The sequence below is a fragment of the Caloenas nicobarica genome, chromosome 5, assembly GCF_036013445.1.
Source record: "Caloenas nicobarica isolate bCalNic1 chromosome 5, bCalNic1.hap1, whole genome shotgun sequence".
Taxonomy (NCBI): Eukaryota; Metazoa; Chordata; class Aves; order Columbiformes; family Columbidae; genus Caloenas; species Caloenas nicobarica.
Window position 1 is genome coordinate 65,818,434 of NC_088249.1, and position 14,187 is coordinate 65,832,620.

At 36.8% G+C, this 14,187-nt stretch overlaps 1 protein-coding gene across 4 annotated transcripts in view; it reads left to right on the forward strand.

Annotated features, from left to right (window-relative positions):
• PPFIA1 (PTPRF interacting protein alpha 1) overlaps positions 1 to 12,068 on the forward strand; it is a 51,804-nt gene extending 39,736 nt beyond the window's left edge. Inside the window, exons 20-29 of one of the 4 annotated variants that reach the window (XM_065635083.1) lie at positions 2,522 to 2,603; positions 2,729 to 2,929; positions 3,733 to 3,795; positions 6,035 to 6,210; positions 6,300 to 6,397; positions 7,584 to 7,759; positions 8,301 to 8,369; positions 9,213 to 9,378; positions 10,589 to 10,659; positions 11,859 to 12,068. In XM_065635083.1, the coding sequence (XP_065491155.1) occupies positions 2,522 to 2,603; positions 2,729 to 2,929; positions 3,733 to 3,795; positions 6,035 to 6,210; positions 6,300 to 6,397; positions 7,584 to 7,759; positions 8,301 to 8,369; positions 9,213 to 9,378; positions 10,589 to 10,647 (1,090 nt within the window). In that variant the 3' untranslated portion in view covers positions 10,648 to 10,659; positions 11,859 to 12,068. The remainder of the gene's footprint in view (positions 1 to 2,521; positions 2,604 to 2,728; positions 2,930 to 3,732; positions 3,796 to 6,034; positions 6,211 to 6,299; positions 6,398 to 7,583; positions 7,760 to 8,300; positions 8,370 to 9,212; positions 9,379 to 10,588; positions 10,660 to 11,858) is intronic. The other 3 variants (XM_065635085.1, XM_065635084.1, XM_065635086.1) reach the window with 3 other exon arrangements.
• Positions 12,069 to 14,187: the final 2,119 nt, after the last annotated feature.

Genomic DNA, 14,187 nt, shown 5'->3' on the forward strand with positions numbered 1-14,187 from the left:
CTTCATGATGCCATCTGTTAACACTGCAATGTTTTGGTTTTGTTTTTCTCCCTAAAATATGAGGCTGGATTTTGCACCCACTTCTTAGATTGTATAGTCTTCACAGAATCTGATCATGTATTGCTGGAATACAGCAAGTTTCTTGGTGAAGTTGGAAGGGAATCATTGGAAAAGTGAAGTGTTCTGCTATAGGAAAAAAAAAATGATGCATCATTTGTGGATAAAACAGCAGCTGCCTTTGAATTCTTCCCATGAGATGTTTTGTGCCTGGGCTACGTCTTGAGCTTTCAGTTTAATGATTTCCCGCGCCAGCAAGTTTCTATCTCTTCTTGCATGTGAACAAATTCCACAATTAATTTTCTACTTCGTGGCTGCTTTCCTCTTTGGATCCATTGAATCATTTCTGCATAAAGTTATCTCATAAATATTTTTGTGTATTTCTGTGTTTTTGCCTCCATCACGTAACACTTCCAGCCACACAGTTGTTTTCTGCACACAATACCATGAGTTTATTGTTTCCATCATAGCCTCTACTTATGCTTTTGATCCATTCCCGGTACTGCTCATCTCCAGATGATTTGCTGTTTCATGGTTAACCTGAATTAAACGGGCAGACTTATAAAACTACCAGAAATGATACTACGGTTCTCTGAATCGCATACAGTACCCCAAGCAGCTTTATAACCACCAAAAAAAAGACGACAAAGACACCATTTCTGAAGTTAAACTACTTGGAAAAAACATTGTATTCCTTTCTGGAAAATACAGTATTAAGCATTTTATTCGGTTCTTGCGAAGCAGTATTTTATAGCGTCTTATTGATTTGTTTTTCATATATTTTTAGTTTTTAAACAACAAAGTGAAGCAAAACCAAATGTGCTCAGGGCTAGTGATTTGACAATAGCAGGAAAATAGCTGATCCTTTTTTCCTAATTTAGAAATATACGTATATTTTTGATGTCTGTCTACAAATACATATTAATTTTTATGGTGTTCTCTGTTAGTGAAATCCAGCTATTGAGCTGCTAAGTGTTGGAAACTATTTCCATCTTAATTACTGGGTCTTAAAATGGGTACATTAGAATGGTTATTTGTAACCAGTTCTCTGGCAGTTCCTTCCTCCCTCCCCTTTTTTCACTCCTCGGCAGGACATTTAATTAGAATAAAGAATCGGGAGGTTCTTCTAGAGTAATAGGAATTTATTGACATGCAGGTGGAGAAGTACTATCCATTGCTAAAACTTTTGCTAGTATATTTATTACTTCGTTGATTATTTTTTATGTTGTCTACCAATATAGCATGAAGATCCTAGGTATGCTGGTGTGTCTAAAAGAGCTGATACTACGTATTTATTCTGCACTACTAGCAAAAAAAGCTGCTAGTATTTCAGTTACCCCTTGTCAAGATGTCTTGTGTGGTAGTTTAATATCTGTAGCTTTTAAATATTTTATCATTGTAGATGTATTTAATGATGCAGTTCTCAAGGTGAGGGGATTTTGGTTTAAATTGCGAGTAAACTCTAAATTCATAACGTAGGATCCTGAATCTGTAGTATTGCTGCTTATCTTCTTAATTCTACACTTGCAGGCTTGAATAAAAAGCATAAAAGAGTAAACACTGTCCAATTAGGTTATGCTTTTTTTTCTAAACTTCTCTGAAGGGTGAGTGGAGACTTAACCCTATACAAGTAGCTTTTAAAGGCAGCTTAAATATGTTTTTTTCAGACTTTACCCATTTTTTCAGACAGACATATCCAAGCAACGTTGCATGCTAATACCCACAACACTAGTTCGATAAACCAAGAGACAGGAACATCTTTGGCAGCTTTTTATAGGGATCTTGTGGGCTCCCATTGTTTCCGTAAGCTGAATTGTCAGTTCTAAACTTCAGCCCCTTCTGTTTCAGAGTGACAAAGGAAACGGCGTCATTGCAGGAGATGAAAGCTGAGTTTCAGTACGCAGCCTTCCAGAATACAATTGCCAAAGCGTGGCTTCCTGAATATAATGCTTGTTTGAAACGATGCTTGAAATTCTGACAGGCTCACTGTTGCAAATTAAGATTCGCCAATTAAATGGTTACTGTCTCAGTGTCCAGCCTGATGGACAGTAGCATTTCAGTAGCGTGGGTGTCTGATCTGTACTCGCACACCTCCACAGGTTTCAAATCTGCACGTTGAGGAAAAAAATGACTATTTTGGCTCAGTTCTAATTTGCCGAATGGAAAATTGCAGTAGTTGAGAATCTGACTGACAAATCAGTCTGACACCCCTGCTTTGTGTTGGTTGGGGTGCCAGTAGAAGCTTCAGACACGAATTTCTGAAAGGCAAGATCCTGAAATCTCCTATCCAGCTCGTATAGTCCTTGTACATGTGCTGTGGCTGCCTTAGTGGTCTGTCATAGAAGGCTGGAAAAAGGAAGAAAGCCAGCTCTTGGAAAGAAGATAGGAAATTGAATGCAGTATTTAAACGGTAGAGTTATAACGAGTTTCTCTTTGTTATTAATAACTTTTTCTGTAATTGTAGGCATGAGTTGCTGGAGGAAGCCAGAAGACAGGGTTTGCCTTTTGCCCAGTGGGATGGGCCAACTGTGGTTGTGTGGCTGGAGGTCAGTGGTCCCTCCAAAACAAATAATTGACCCCCCCTCAGTGTACAGACTTGTAAAGCATTTAAAGTTTTGGAGCCAGGAATGTTTTGCACATCTTGTTCACTTCCTTTTTTTGTGTGTTTCAGCTGTGGGTTGGGATGCCAGCCTGGTATGTGGCTGCTTGCCGAGCAAATGTGAAAAGTGGTGCTATCATGTCAGCTTTGTCTGATACAGAAATCCAGCGCGAAATTGGGATTAGTAACCCCCTGCACAGGCTGAAGCTGAGGCTGGCCATTCAAGAAATCATGTCACTAACAAGTCCATCTGCCCCTCCCACCTCCAGGACGGTAAGGAGAATGATCCAGCATTAAAAATCTTTTTAAAACCATTAGAATTTCCAAAAAATCTAACATAAAGATGTAACTGAAAGGATTTGAGCCTCAGATAAGAATTAAATTGTAGAACACCACGTTATTTAAATATAGGATGTTTCTTTCATGGAAATTAAATGAAGGAATAACTACATTTTCTTTCCTAAGGGAAAGAGAAGTTAATATCCATGTAAGTATATAAACCAAAATATTTAGAGTACATGTCGTTTGCCTCATCTTTTGGCCTCAGAAGAATTTCTAATACAGCTGAAGTATGTGTACAGAAACTTGTGCAATAGTTGGTAGGCTCTTTTAACCCACGTGTAAGGCCATGGACTCCAAATAACGAATCAGCCTACAAAAACTAGGAGTCCACGTGTCTCTCTCTACTCCAGTACATTTGGACACTTAAAGTCAGTGTGAATTCCCTCTCAGGAGTCTGTCAGCCCCGTAATCTAACTTCTGACATTCCTGGGATTACGTCTGAGACCACCAATGCATTTTGGGGATCAGAGCAGAGTCAAGTGTTTGCCCATTTATGCCCTCAGTCTAAGCTGTTTATCACGTTCAGTTTTGTTAATATCTTTGAGGAAAAGTGATCCATGTTAAAGGGTTTTTATTCCATGCTGTTACTTTCACTAGATACACCTAGTCTTAAGACTTACCGTTGCTTTTGCCCGTGCCTGCTCCTTACATGTACCGATTGCTTATATGTTCTGCAACCTCTCCTCTTTGTTACTGCTTTCCTTGCACTGGATGGGATTGTGGGGTCATGTTAGACCACGGGAAATGTCTGGGTAACACATGAAGAAATGGAAAATCTTACAGCCACTCAACAAACGGTTAGTTTATAGTGTTGCCGCTTCTGTTCCTTGGAGTGCTTTTCCTGCTTTCTGAACATTCGAATCAAATGCCTTTTGGTCTTTGTTTTTTAATTAATGCATTAAAATTCCGGATCGTTGCTTCTTCTAATTATTAACCTTGTAACCTGCATCTTGGTAGTTTTTTTTTTTTTTTTTTTTTCCAAAAGCTGGGGGGAAATCAACACCGATAACATTGTAAACAAGCTCTTTCTAATCTGGAAAATGGAGCTCTCATTTGATTAACTAATAGACAAATTGAATTATTTGTGCAGAAATTTCTTCTCTCCATAAAACTTAACCAGTAGATGGTTTTGCCTTGAGTGCCTTGTGTATTTTTTTTACAATGCATGGTGCTTGCTTTATCTAGATTTTTTTGGTATGCAGTAGACATAGTCTTGCAGTGCGTCTTTAATTGTGATCGCCTTACTAAACTTAAATACTAATACATGTGTGTTCTTTTGCTTTTCTAACCACGTAACAGGAAGATGAGGAGGGAAGCTGGGCTCAGGTTGGAAACTTTATGTAATATTATAGACTATATGTAAACTGTCACAATAATGAGAGCATAAAAGAATCTAGTTTTCCTTTTTAGCACTTTATTTAGTGACTCTTGGTGTGGCTTGGGGATTGGGAGAGGGAGAAACTAGAGGCTCATCTCTGTATAATACATACTTGGAAGATACACTTTTATATTTAGGTGATTTAAATATTTTAACGTTTTCTACTACCTCCAAGATTTGGTGGTTCGTCATTGAAAATTTGTAAAATACTTCGTTACATAAGGATTTTTAATAATGGGGCTGTCAGGGGAAAGAACACCCAAAAGTCTTTGTCATTAGCTTGCTGAAGTATTTCTCCTCTAGCTTATGAATTGCCAAGATGTAGTTACTCTTGCTTAATAAGCATTGTTGTATTCTATGCGTTGAACATATTAGATCAAATTTTAAAATAATTTGATGCCATAAAGTGTGGTGTGTTTTGGTGGGGGTGGCTCTCTGGGGAGCCAGAAATCCCCCAGGAATCTCTGGCGTGTGCAGAAGGTCCCTGCTCAGCCTTGGCCACCACCCCAGGTGTGCTGCAAGACACACTGAGCCTCGGTCGTTAATTAGATTCCTCTGCACTAATTCTGTAATCCTCCTTGATTAATTGTTTTCCCTTAAAGTGCCGACAAATCCTAATTGTATTTTCAGGCGTTGAGATAGTTATTTTATACAGGGATAGAAACAAAACGGGGGATTTGCTGGTGAGCCGGATCTTAGGACAGTCAAGTCTCTTCTTGTTTGGCTGCCCCCCAGTTTAAACCTGGTTTAATTCCCATTAACCACATCTCAGATACTCATTTGCAGATTGTCAGGGATAACAATCACTGTTTCCCTCCCTGTTATTATACAAGAGTAACTTGCTGTTTCAGTCTGCGACCCAGCAATGGCTGGAAGAAATGCTCCTTTCTAGAAGATGCTTCCTCTAGAGGAGAAATAAAGCTTTTGACTTTTAATTGCACAGTAAAACTGAATTATTACCCTTGACTTCTGAAAAAAGGGGTCTGCTGGTTTTGTTGCTCAAGGATGATTAGATCCATAGTTATAAAATCTCTTGTGTTTAGAAGTTTTATCCAAAAAATGCCTGATGAATTGCAGGTCAAAACTGCAGTGTGGTTGGTTGGTTTGTTTGTTTTTTAGGATAAGGACTAGCACTTAAAATTACTTATTCTTCACTAGTGCATTTTTAGCATTTTTTGCTTACTTAATTGGGATCAGTTTCTGAAAACAGTTAAGAGGATTAAAAACCCCCTGCAGTTATTTTTTCAATATCATGTATTTATGTGGTCGTGGGAAAAATAAGATTCCCCCCTCCCCCAGTTTTCAAGAGATACAGTATTTTCAGCATCTTAACAAAATGAAATTCTGTGGCCTTTGCTATCAAGACAGCATAGAGTAGTCTTTTAAAATTTTTATTAGTTTTTGTGTATTTTTTTAATACTCTTCAACATAAAATAAATTAAGGCAGTTTTACTTGATCTGAGTATCTAAACTTTTCTTCATGAGGCTGATGACCTCAGGGAGCAGACATGTAGCATTCAATATTTTTATTTGCTTATCTTTACAGGCTAAGGAGTGAGCATTGTTTTACCTTTTTTCTTTAAAATATGTTGTCTAAAAAAGCTTTTCTCTTTTATTTCTCATTTTAATAAGCTTATTTCTTAATCTTTTAAACCCAGACATTAGCATATGGTGATATGAACCACGAGTGGATTGGCAATGAATGGCTCCCCAGCCTGGGGCTCCCCCAGTACCGCAGCTATTTCATGGAATGTCTTGTTGATGCTCGAATGCTGGATCATTTAACTAAAAAAGATTTGCGTGGGCAACTGAAAATGGTGGACAGCTTTCACAGGTAAAGAAATTTAAGTTGGAGACCTAACTTACAGTAAATGTTTCCATTATCTCTAAATGATTTTTTAACTTTTTTTTTTTCCGAAACAGAAACAGTTTTCAGTGTGGAATTATGTGCCTGCGAAGACTAAATTATGATCGAAAAGAACTTGAAAGGAAGAGAGAGGAAAGCCAGAATGAAATTAAGGGTTAGTGCATTGTCGTGACCTTAGTCTGATTCTAACGTGTTTTCACTGTTCTACCTCAATTTATTTTTTTTTTTAAAGGCATTAGAGAGAGGAGGTGCAGACCCTGGATGGTGCATTATGAAACACAGCATTAAATCATTCACTTGTGCAGAGATTTGCTACAAATGCAGCCATTTTTGAAACTCTTGCTGCTCTGAAGTCTGAAACAAAACTAAATGTTTCAGGAAGATGAGGGTTTTGCTCCTTGAAACATGTAACTCTTGAGTTCCTCCTGGGAGTAGTTTGGGAAGAGTAGGAGTTGACACAAGCCAGAAATGTGCTATGGATCGTTATGACAGTTTAGGTGTAGACATTCCTCAGGCGTGTAAAACAACCTACTTCCAAGAACATAGTTTTTGTTTTGACATTTGGGCCGGACATGTGAATGCTGCTTTATAATGTTTTTCCTTGAAAAAGTTCAAAGATGAGAGTATATTGATCGTTGAACTGCTGCAGTGTGAAATGCCTTCCAGCAAACTTCAAATATGTCACTTTCCACTTTAGATTTATGATTGTGGAGAGGCGTAGTAGTATGCAAACAAAAGCTGAAGGTAGGTCTGCAGTACTAAATCAAACACCTCTAGAACTTAAAAGGTAGATAAGGTTATAAAACTAATAAATACAATAATAAATAAGCTTTCTGTTCAAACCCAGTAGGATGTGCATGAGGAAGCGCTGTAAGATTTTTCTTTTGAGTAGTACATTTTTTTTTCCAAAATATTTAATCTGTCTTGGGTGACGTACAAGCCCGTAAGTGGCTGTGTAAAATATTAAGAAAAGATCCTGTCTTCTCCATCTCTGTGAACGCTCTGCCCAGCTGAACTTGTCTCCAAACCGTGACTACAAAGAGAGAAGATTGAGCGAGGTCTGTTCCTTCTGGGTGCAAGGAAAACTATTGTATGGGAAGGATCCAACACCAAACATGAAGTTTTGTTGCCAATTCAGAGCATTTCATGCACACCAGGAAGTCAGGGGCAGATTAGATCGCAACCTGTTAAATAACACCATTCCTTGAGGGCTACTACTTAATGATGAATCGTGTATATGTCGAAATCAATGTCAACACCAGCGTACAGATCAAGAAACTGTGGGTCTTTAGTTCAGAACAGTGGTTTTGTATAAACCGGGCAACTTTTTGTCTCCACAGATGTCCTTGTGTGGAGCAACGAAAGGATGATCCACTGGGTAGTGTCCATCGGTCTGAAAGAATACGCAAATAACCTTATCGAGAGCGGAGTTCATGGTGCACTTGTGGCCTTAGATGAATCATTTGATTACAATGCATTAGCTCTCTTATTGCAAATACCCACTCAGAACACCCAGGTACGCAAAAAGTAGTTACGGTATCACCGATGGGATTTTTCTCCACTCTAAGAAAAGTTAAAAATGCAACTGACATTTTTTATTAAGTGCATATCTTTCTATGCCCAGCTCTAGAAACTTGCAATGGAAAGTTGTCCTTAATTTTATCCTGTAAGAGAAGAACACAAAACTATGCTTTTCTTACTGCTTTCTAATTGTTAATTCTGGTTGATAAATTTGTTTGAACAAAAAATATTTTTCTCATAGCCCATCATCACAACATGAGTGCAAAACTCATCTGTTTGCTAGTTTTTATTCTGAAATATTTAAGCTTGAGCCAGAAATCATGAACTTTCATATCACAACTAAAGGGCGGGTGAGCTGTAAGTCTTAAATTTTTAAAAAGTTACAACTTAAAGATTAACGTTAAGTGCTATATTTATTAATCTGATAAGAAGGTATTAAACAATTTGAGTTATATTAAGTTTTAGAAATTACTATAGGTTACTAATTACTAATCTTTTGGAATGAATTTCAATTTTTTTTGTACTATAAACTTTAGGCCCGTGCTGTTCTGGAGAAGGAATTTAATAACCTCCTTGCTATGGGCACTGACAGAAGACTTGATGAAGTAAGTTACTTGAGCTGTTGACTCATTTAATGCAGACACTTGCCTCCTCATTCTAAAAGGGAATAAATTTTAGGTAAAATGGCATTCAAAGGATTGAGCTGTTTCTAAAAGTGGAGCTGGCAAATGAAGATGCACAATAGATATATTTTCATTAACATAATACCTTCACTGCAAAAGGCATTTTTGGAAGCGGGGCTTAAACTGTCGTATTTAGTAAGTGCAGTATTATATTTCTGAAGCGCAATATTACTTTAGGGATGCAGTTATATTAATGAGGGGAAGATGCACCTGGGTAATTACAAGTTAAATTTACCCAACTACTTAAGAAAACACTGCTCAGTAATGTAGTATTTACTACACTTTTTTTTTTCCTCTCCGTCACTTCCTGGGATTTGTAGCCTGAGAAAGCACGATGGCTGTATCATCATTCCTGTGAGACAGAATCGAAGGTTAAAAGCAATTGTTCACATTTAGCCTCTATATGTCAGTGTTCCCGAAGCAGCTTTTACGATTGCTCCACTCCTCACGTCCCCTACGAATGAGTGATGTGACGCTTCTGAATTACTGCAAATCATGAAGTACTAACATTCAAAGTACAAAATGTTTTCTTAAATGTGCTGAGCACGTGAATTTCCGTAGTTACTGAGCCGAGGAGCCCACGCTCCAGCAAACACACGCAGATTGGTGCAAATGAAAACCTCTGCGGCCGTCTCACCTGAACCGTTCCGCAAATTAACTCATTCGGTGGTGACACATTTACTTAAGATTGTCGGTAATCCTTTTAATGTCGGTAACAATCCTACACTTTTTTTTAATGGCTAATGATGTTTATCAATGTAACAGGATGATGATAAGAGCTTTAGGAGAGCACCTTCCTGGAGAAAGAAGTTTAGACCAAAGGACATAAGAGGTTTAGCTGCTGGATCAGCAGAGACTCTTCCTGCCAATTTCAGAGTTACAACCTCAATGTCTTCACCCTCTATGCAGCCAAAGAAGATGCAGATTGATGGTATTGATTTTGTATTATTTTAAGCATGATGAACTTTTTTTTGCTTGAGATTACAAGGGGATTCAGTTTAAATTACCATTTTGCTGCATAAAAGCATCTGCCTTGTGCATGGTTATGTATATAACACTGTGTTCAACCATAGGGTGCTTTATAATTTCAGGAAGCTGCACTAGGTGTGGAGTTTTTTTTACTTCATCGGAATAACAAAATGAAAATTATAGTTAGAAATAAATTCATTTTAACCTAGGAAAATGAAGTGACATTTCAGTAGAAGCCTTTTAATCACATGAGGCATAATTTCTAATCAGCGGCAATTAGACCAACGTAAGTCTTGCTTCTGAAATGCAGTAAAACACATTGAACAAATGATGAGTAAACTTTCTCGCATAATTTTGAGATTATTAAAATTTAAGTGAAAGATGCGATCCCTCCCCACAGTGATTATAGTATTGATTGTACTTGAAATCACAATTTCATTCATTGCTATGTGCTTAATGATCTATATGTATTAAAAAACCCAATCAAACCCAGAATACTACCCCGTCTGGAAGCGGGAGTTGGTCACCTGTCATATAAGGTATCTTGTCTGTTTAAAAACAGTCTCTTTAGTACCATAATAAACATTTACTTGAATTTGTTTTACAAAGCACAAGTAAAAATAAATGGAAAAGGTATTTAAATGGAACAGACAGGATGAGAACATGAGCATCATCTCTGAGTTGTCTCGGCTTCTGAAAATTAAAGCTCAAAGAAACAAGCTTTACACGTGGTGTTACTCTCTAAGCTGTGAACTGTTTTAAATTTAAAATATTGTCTCTAGCACAAAATATTTTCCAGATTTCACATGGAAAATTCTGTAAATTAAGTGAAGTCTTTACCATGCAACCCCCCTTTCTTTTTATGGTAAAAACCAGAAAAATATATAAACTTTAGAAAATAGAAAATACATCCGTTATAAAATTACCGTTGCCAATTTCTGTGTGCTAGTTGGCATGCAGATTTTTTTTTTTAGAATTCTTTTTGTTAGCCACTGAGACTAGAAGTGGTTAATATATACACTGTAAAATAAATTCTGCTTTTCTAACTTGTAACCTCAGAGTTGGGTGAGTACAGTAGCTGTAATCACGTTGCTGTGGGATTTTTTTTTTTTTTTTTGGAAAACTAACATGCATGCTGTGTTCTGCATGTCTTCCCATGCTTCTTGAAATAGGCAGTGTATCAGGAACACAAAGATTGGATTCTGCTACAGTAAGGACCTACTCCTGTTAAAGCCTTCTCCTGGTGAGTAAAGTTGGGAGGTTTAATAGTAAAGCAGCTATTTATGAAATAAAATATCCGATATTTTAATACAGTGACTTTACACACAAAACGGTTTCAAGTGTTCAGGGTAGATTGTCATACGGAAAACGTGAAGATGGTTTCCTACAGTGAAGACTGCGAGGGTTTAAATATTTACTTTTGTAAATACTATGTTCTTTTGAGGATTTTCTTTTTAAACAGCCTCAAAAAAGACCCATGCAAAATAGTGTTGAAATCAAAGGTTGGGTGAAGCAGCTAGTAGAAGTGAGTAGGAGGGAAGAGAACTAAAATAGGCATATAAAGGAAAGAAAATAATTTAGTGTGTGACACTGAGGTTCAGATTATCAATCCTTCAGAATCTTTGATTGGCCAAAGTTATCCCACTGCAATATACATCAATCTTGAATTGTTATAGGAGTTATTGCATAGTTTTCCAAATCCTGGATACTTCAGACACAAAATACATGTATTCTGCCTTATGAAAGATGCGTAGTCCTGTCTCGCTCCAGGATTTGGAATTATTTTCCTTCAGCTGTATTTTCTCAGGGAATGAGATTTCTCCCATTTTGCAAACAAGTCTGGAAACTAAATTTTTACTATATTGGAGTTTCAAAAAAAAAAAAAATCCAGTGACTCCTTCTCGCATTAGCTGGTACCTTCCATGGGCTATAAATTGCATTTTCTGCTTACGGCTTCTTTCTTCTCACCAGTAACATCCCTACCAACTCATGTATTTGCTGCATTTTCTTCAAATTCTGGACCTTTTTGCACATACAAGTTTATATATGAAACGCTGAGAAGGGAAACTTGCACATGGCAGCTCAGGTCATGTGGATCTGTCAGTTTATAATCTCGGGGGAGATTTATAAATTTTCTTTCATTTCACGGCATTGAAATTTTAAGTCTTCCCCTCCTCCAGATTCTCCCCTCTGTTTCAGGATGTTCTGTAGTCAGATTACCCAAGATAAAGCATAATATTTCTGCTTCCCAGATTTTTATTTTGCATTGCAACTGAAGGTTACAGAAGGCAATAAAACTGTGTATGGCATGGCAATAATTCGACGCATGAATGCTGCGCTACTGAGCTGTGTTTGTGAGAAACTTAGAATGAAATGTTGTTAAAAACACTGCTAATGGAATTCTTTTTGTGTTTTTTTGTGTGTGTTTTGTTGTTTTTACAGTTTACCCACACTATTTCTACCGGTGATATGCAGCATTTTGAACATTTGGAACCCTTAACCTGTTAATACTTGTTAAATGGACACTTTGAGATATTTTATTACAGAGTTTTTAATTAGCAAAAAAAATTCATGAGTACTATAGAGAAAATATTTTAGAATCTAAATGTTTCTTATATTTATGTGACTTCTCATTTATATAGTTACTTACTTTTTCTGTTTCTATTCAGTCTACAAATCAAATCATTGCTGATTTTTTAATTCTAATTTTAGTCTTTCCAACTGAATGTACTGTAACGCTTGTATGTATATGTCCCTATAAGTAATATAGGGTTTTTGTAAATTATGCAGTTACTGTAATTATCATTCGTTTTTTTAATAATGAAACTGAAGGTGAAAAGGATTTTAATACCTTTGTAAAAGTATCACGACACCAAGCAGTGTATATTTTGTCTTTTGGAAATGTTAGCTTAGATCTGAAACCAAGTCCAGCTTTTTTTTCAGGTAAGAGCGTATGTTGTCGCAGAAGGTCTGGTACATGATTGTTCTTCCTTTCAGAACTGTACCTTTCCACAAAGAGGATTTATCAGGTAGTGGGAATGTGTCTTTATTTAAAATAGAACTTGTTTTAAAAGCTGGGAAGAACTCTAACACTACGGAACACGTTTTAGAAGTGGTTGACTCGGTCATGACACTCTCTGCTGTATTTGTATAGCATTATCTTCACGGTGACTGAAAACAAGCCATAAACCAAGAACTGTTTTTATTTTTATTTTTTTTTTCTTCCTTCACTGAGGAAGACAGACTTCATAATAATTCCTGGTCGTAATCCACAGGCCACACAGAGAGTTTGTGTCCCAGATCTTTTTGATTGTGGAAAGACGCTGGTGAAATTAGTTGGAATGGACCAATAATGAAGCGCTGCAGCCCCCGTCAAATGAGTAGGGAACAATGAAGGTACGACGGGCGGAAAACTAAAGCAGTGCAACTTCTAATAAAGGCCTTACTTTTCTTATGTAAGTCATCTTTTGTGTTTTGTAAACTTGTCTGGACTTTAATTGCGATGGTCGTAGCCATTTTGGACTGTATGAGTAGAAAATGTATCCGACACTTGTAAATGGCACATTAAAAAGCCGACAAGAATCTGTTCAGATGGTGCATTATTTATTATGCAACAATATATATAGCATGTGTTTTTTTTTCTTATTTTGTTTTCCACTTTTAACTCGCTTGTAAAACGGAAATTTATTGTTACTGTCCTGTTTTTCTATTAATCTTTTGTGTATTTTCAGATTATGTAACAATATGTACAGTCTACTTTTGAACTATTTTTATCACAGTATTATTTATTGCTTCCTTTCAATAAAGTACTGATGCATTTTCCACTGCCAATAAAACACTATTGAAAAGCTATGATCTAATTGTACGCAGGCAGATACTTTTGCAGTGAGTGGATATTGTCAATAAAGCATCTTAATGATTGTTTGCTGCCCTGTAGATCTTGTTTCGAATGATGGCTTTTCTCCAGTAGAAGAATGTTCCATTCGATGCGACGTTTTCTTTGTAATTGTTCAAGTTCGCGTGCGTTAATCAGATTTTGAAGACCAGTTTTCAGAAGAAAACTGCTTTATTGCCTGTTTCTACTAGTAGTTAGAGCTATGATTTACTTCCAAAAAAAAAGCAACAAAGACTATCACACAACTTCAGTGTATTCTGGTCCACATGGTGAAGATTGAAGTGCTGTTTTATAGAGCAGCAACGGTTGCTTTGTTAATAAAATGAGATTATGACCACAGCGATATTTGGGGAGAAACGTAGGAGTTGAGGGAGCCAATACAAAATTGGGTCACAATAGGGCTGTTTATGTCAGTTTTAATATATTTGTAAACCATTTATTGTGTAGAAGAGAAGACAGGAGGATAAAGTTACAGAATAATCGAGGCGGTAGTGAACAGTATTTCATCTTGTCCTCTAGATCAACAGCGGGATGTGGAATGCATGGAATGGAGAAATATTGTGATTGATGCTTTAACTATTGTTCAGTAATGCATCTCTGTCTAGCTTGTCTGTGTGAGTTGCTGTCTGATCATTTGCAGTCTCTTTTATATTTTCAGAGAATCTATCTTTCTAGAAAAAAAGCTAAAAATGAAACTGCAGAAGGAGATCCTGACTCACTGTTTAGAGGAAAACAAAAAACCGCATAGATGTTTCTGGTCACTGATGTGATAGTGGGTGTTCAAAGTCATGTATTGTTGCTTCTCAGAAGTGAAAACAACGCGGAATAGACTTGTAAAATATGAAAATATGTTTATTATTTTAAGGCTGTAAAACC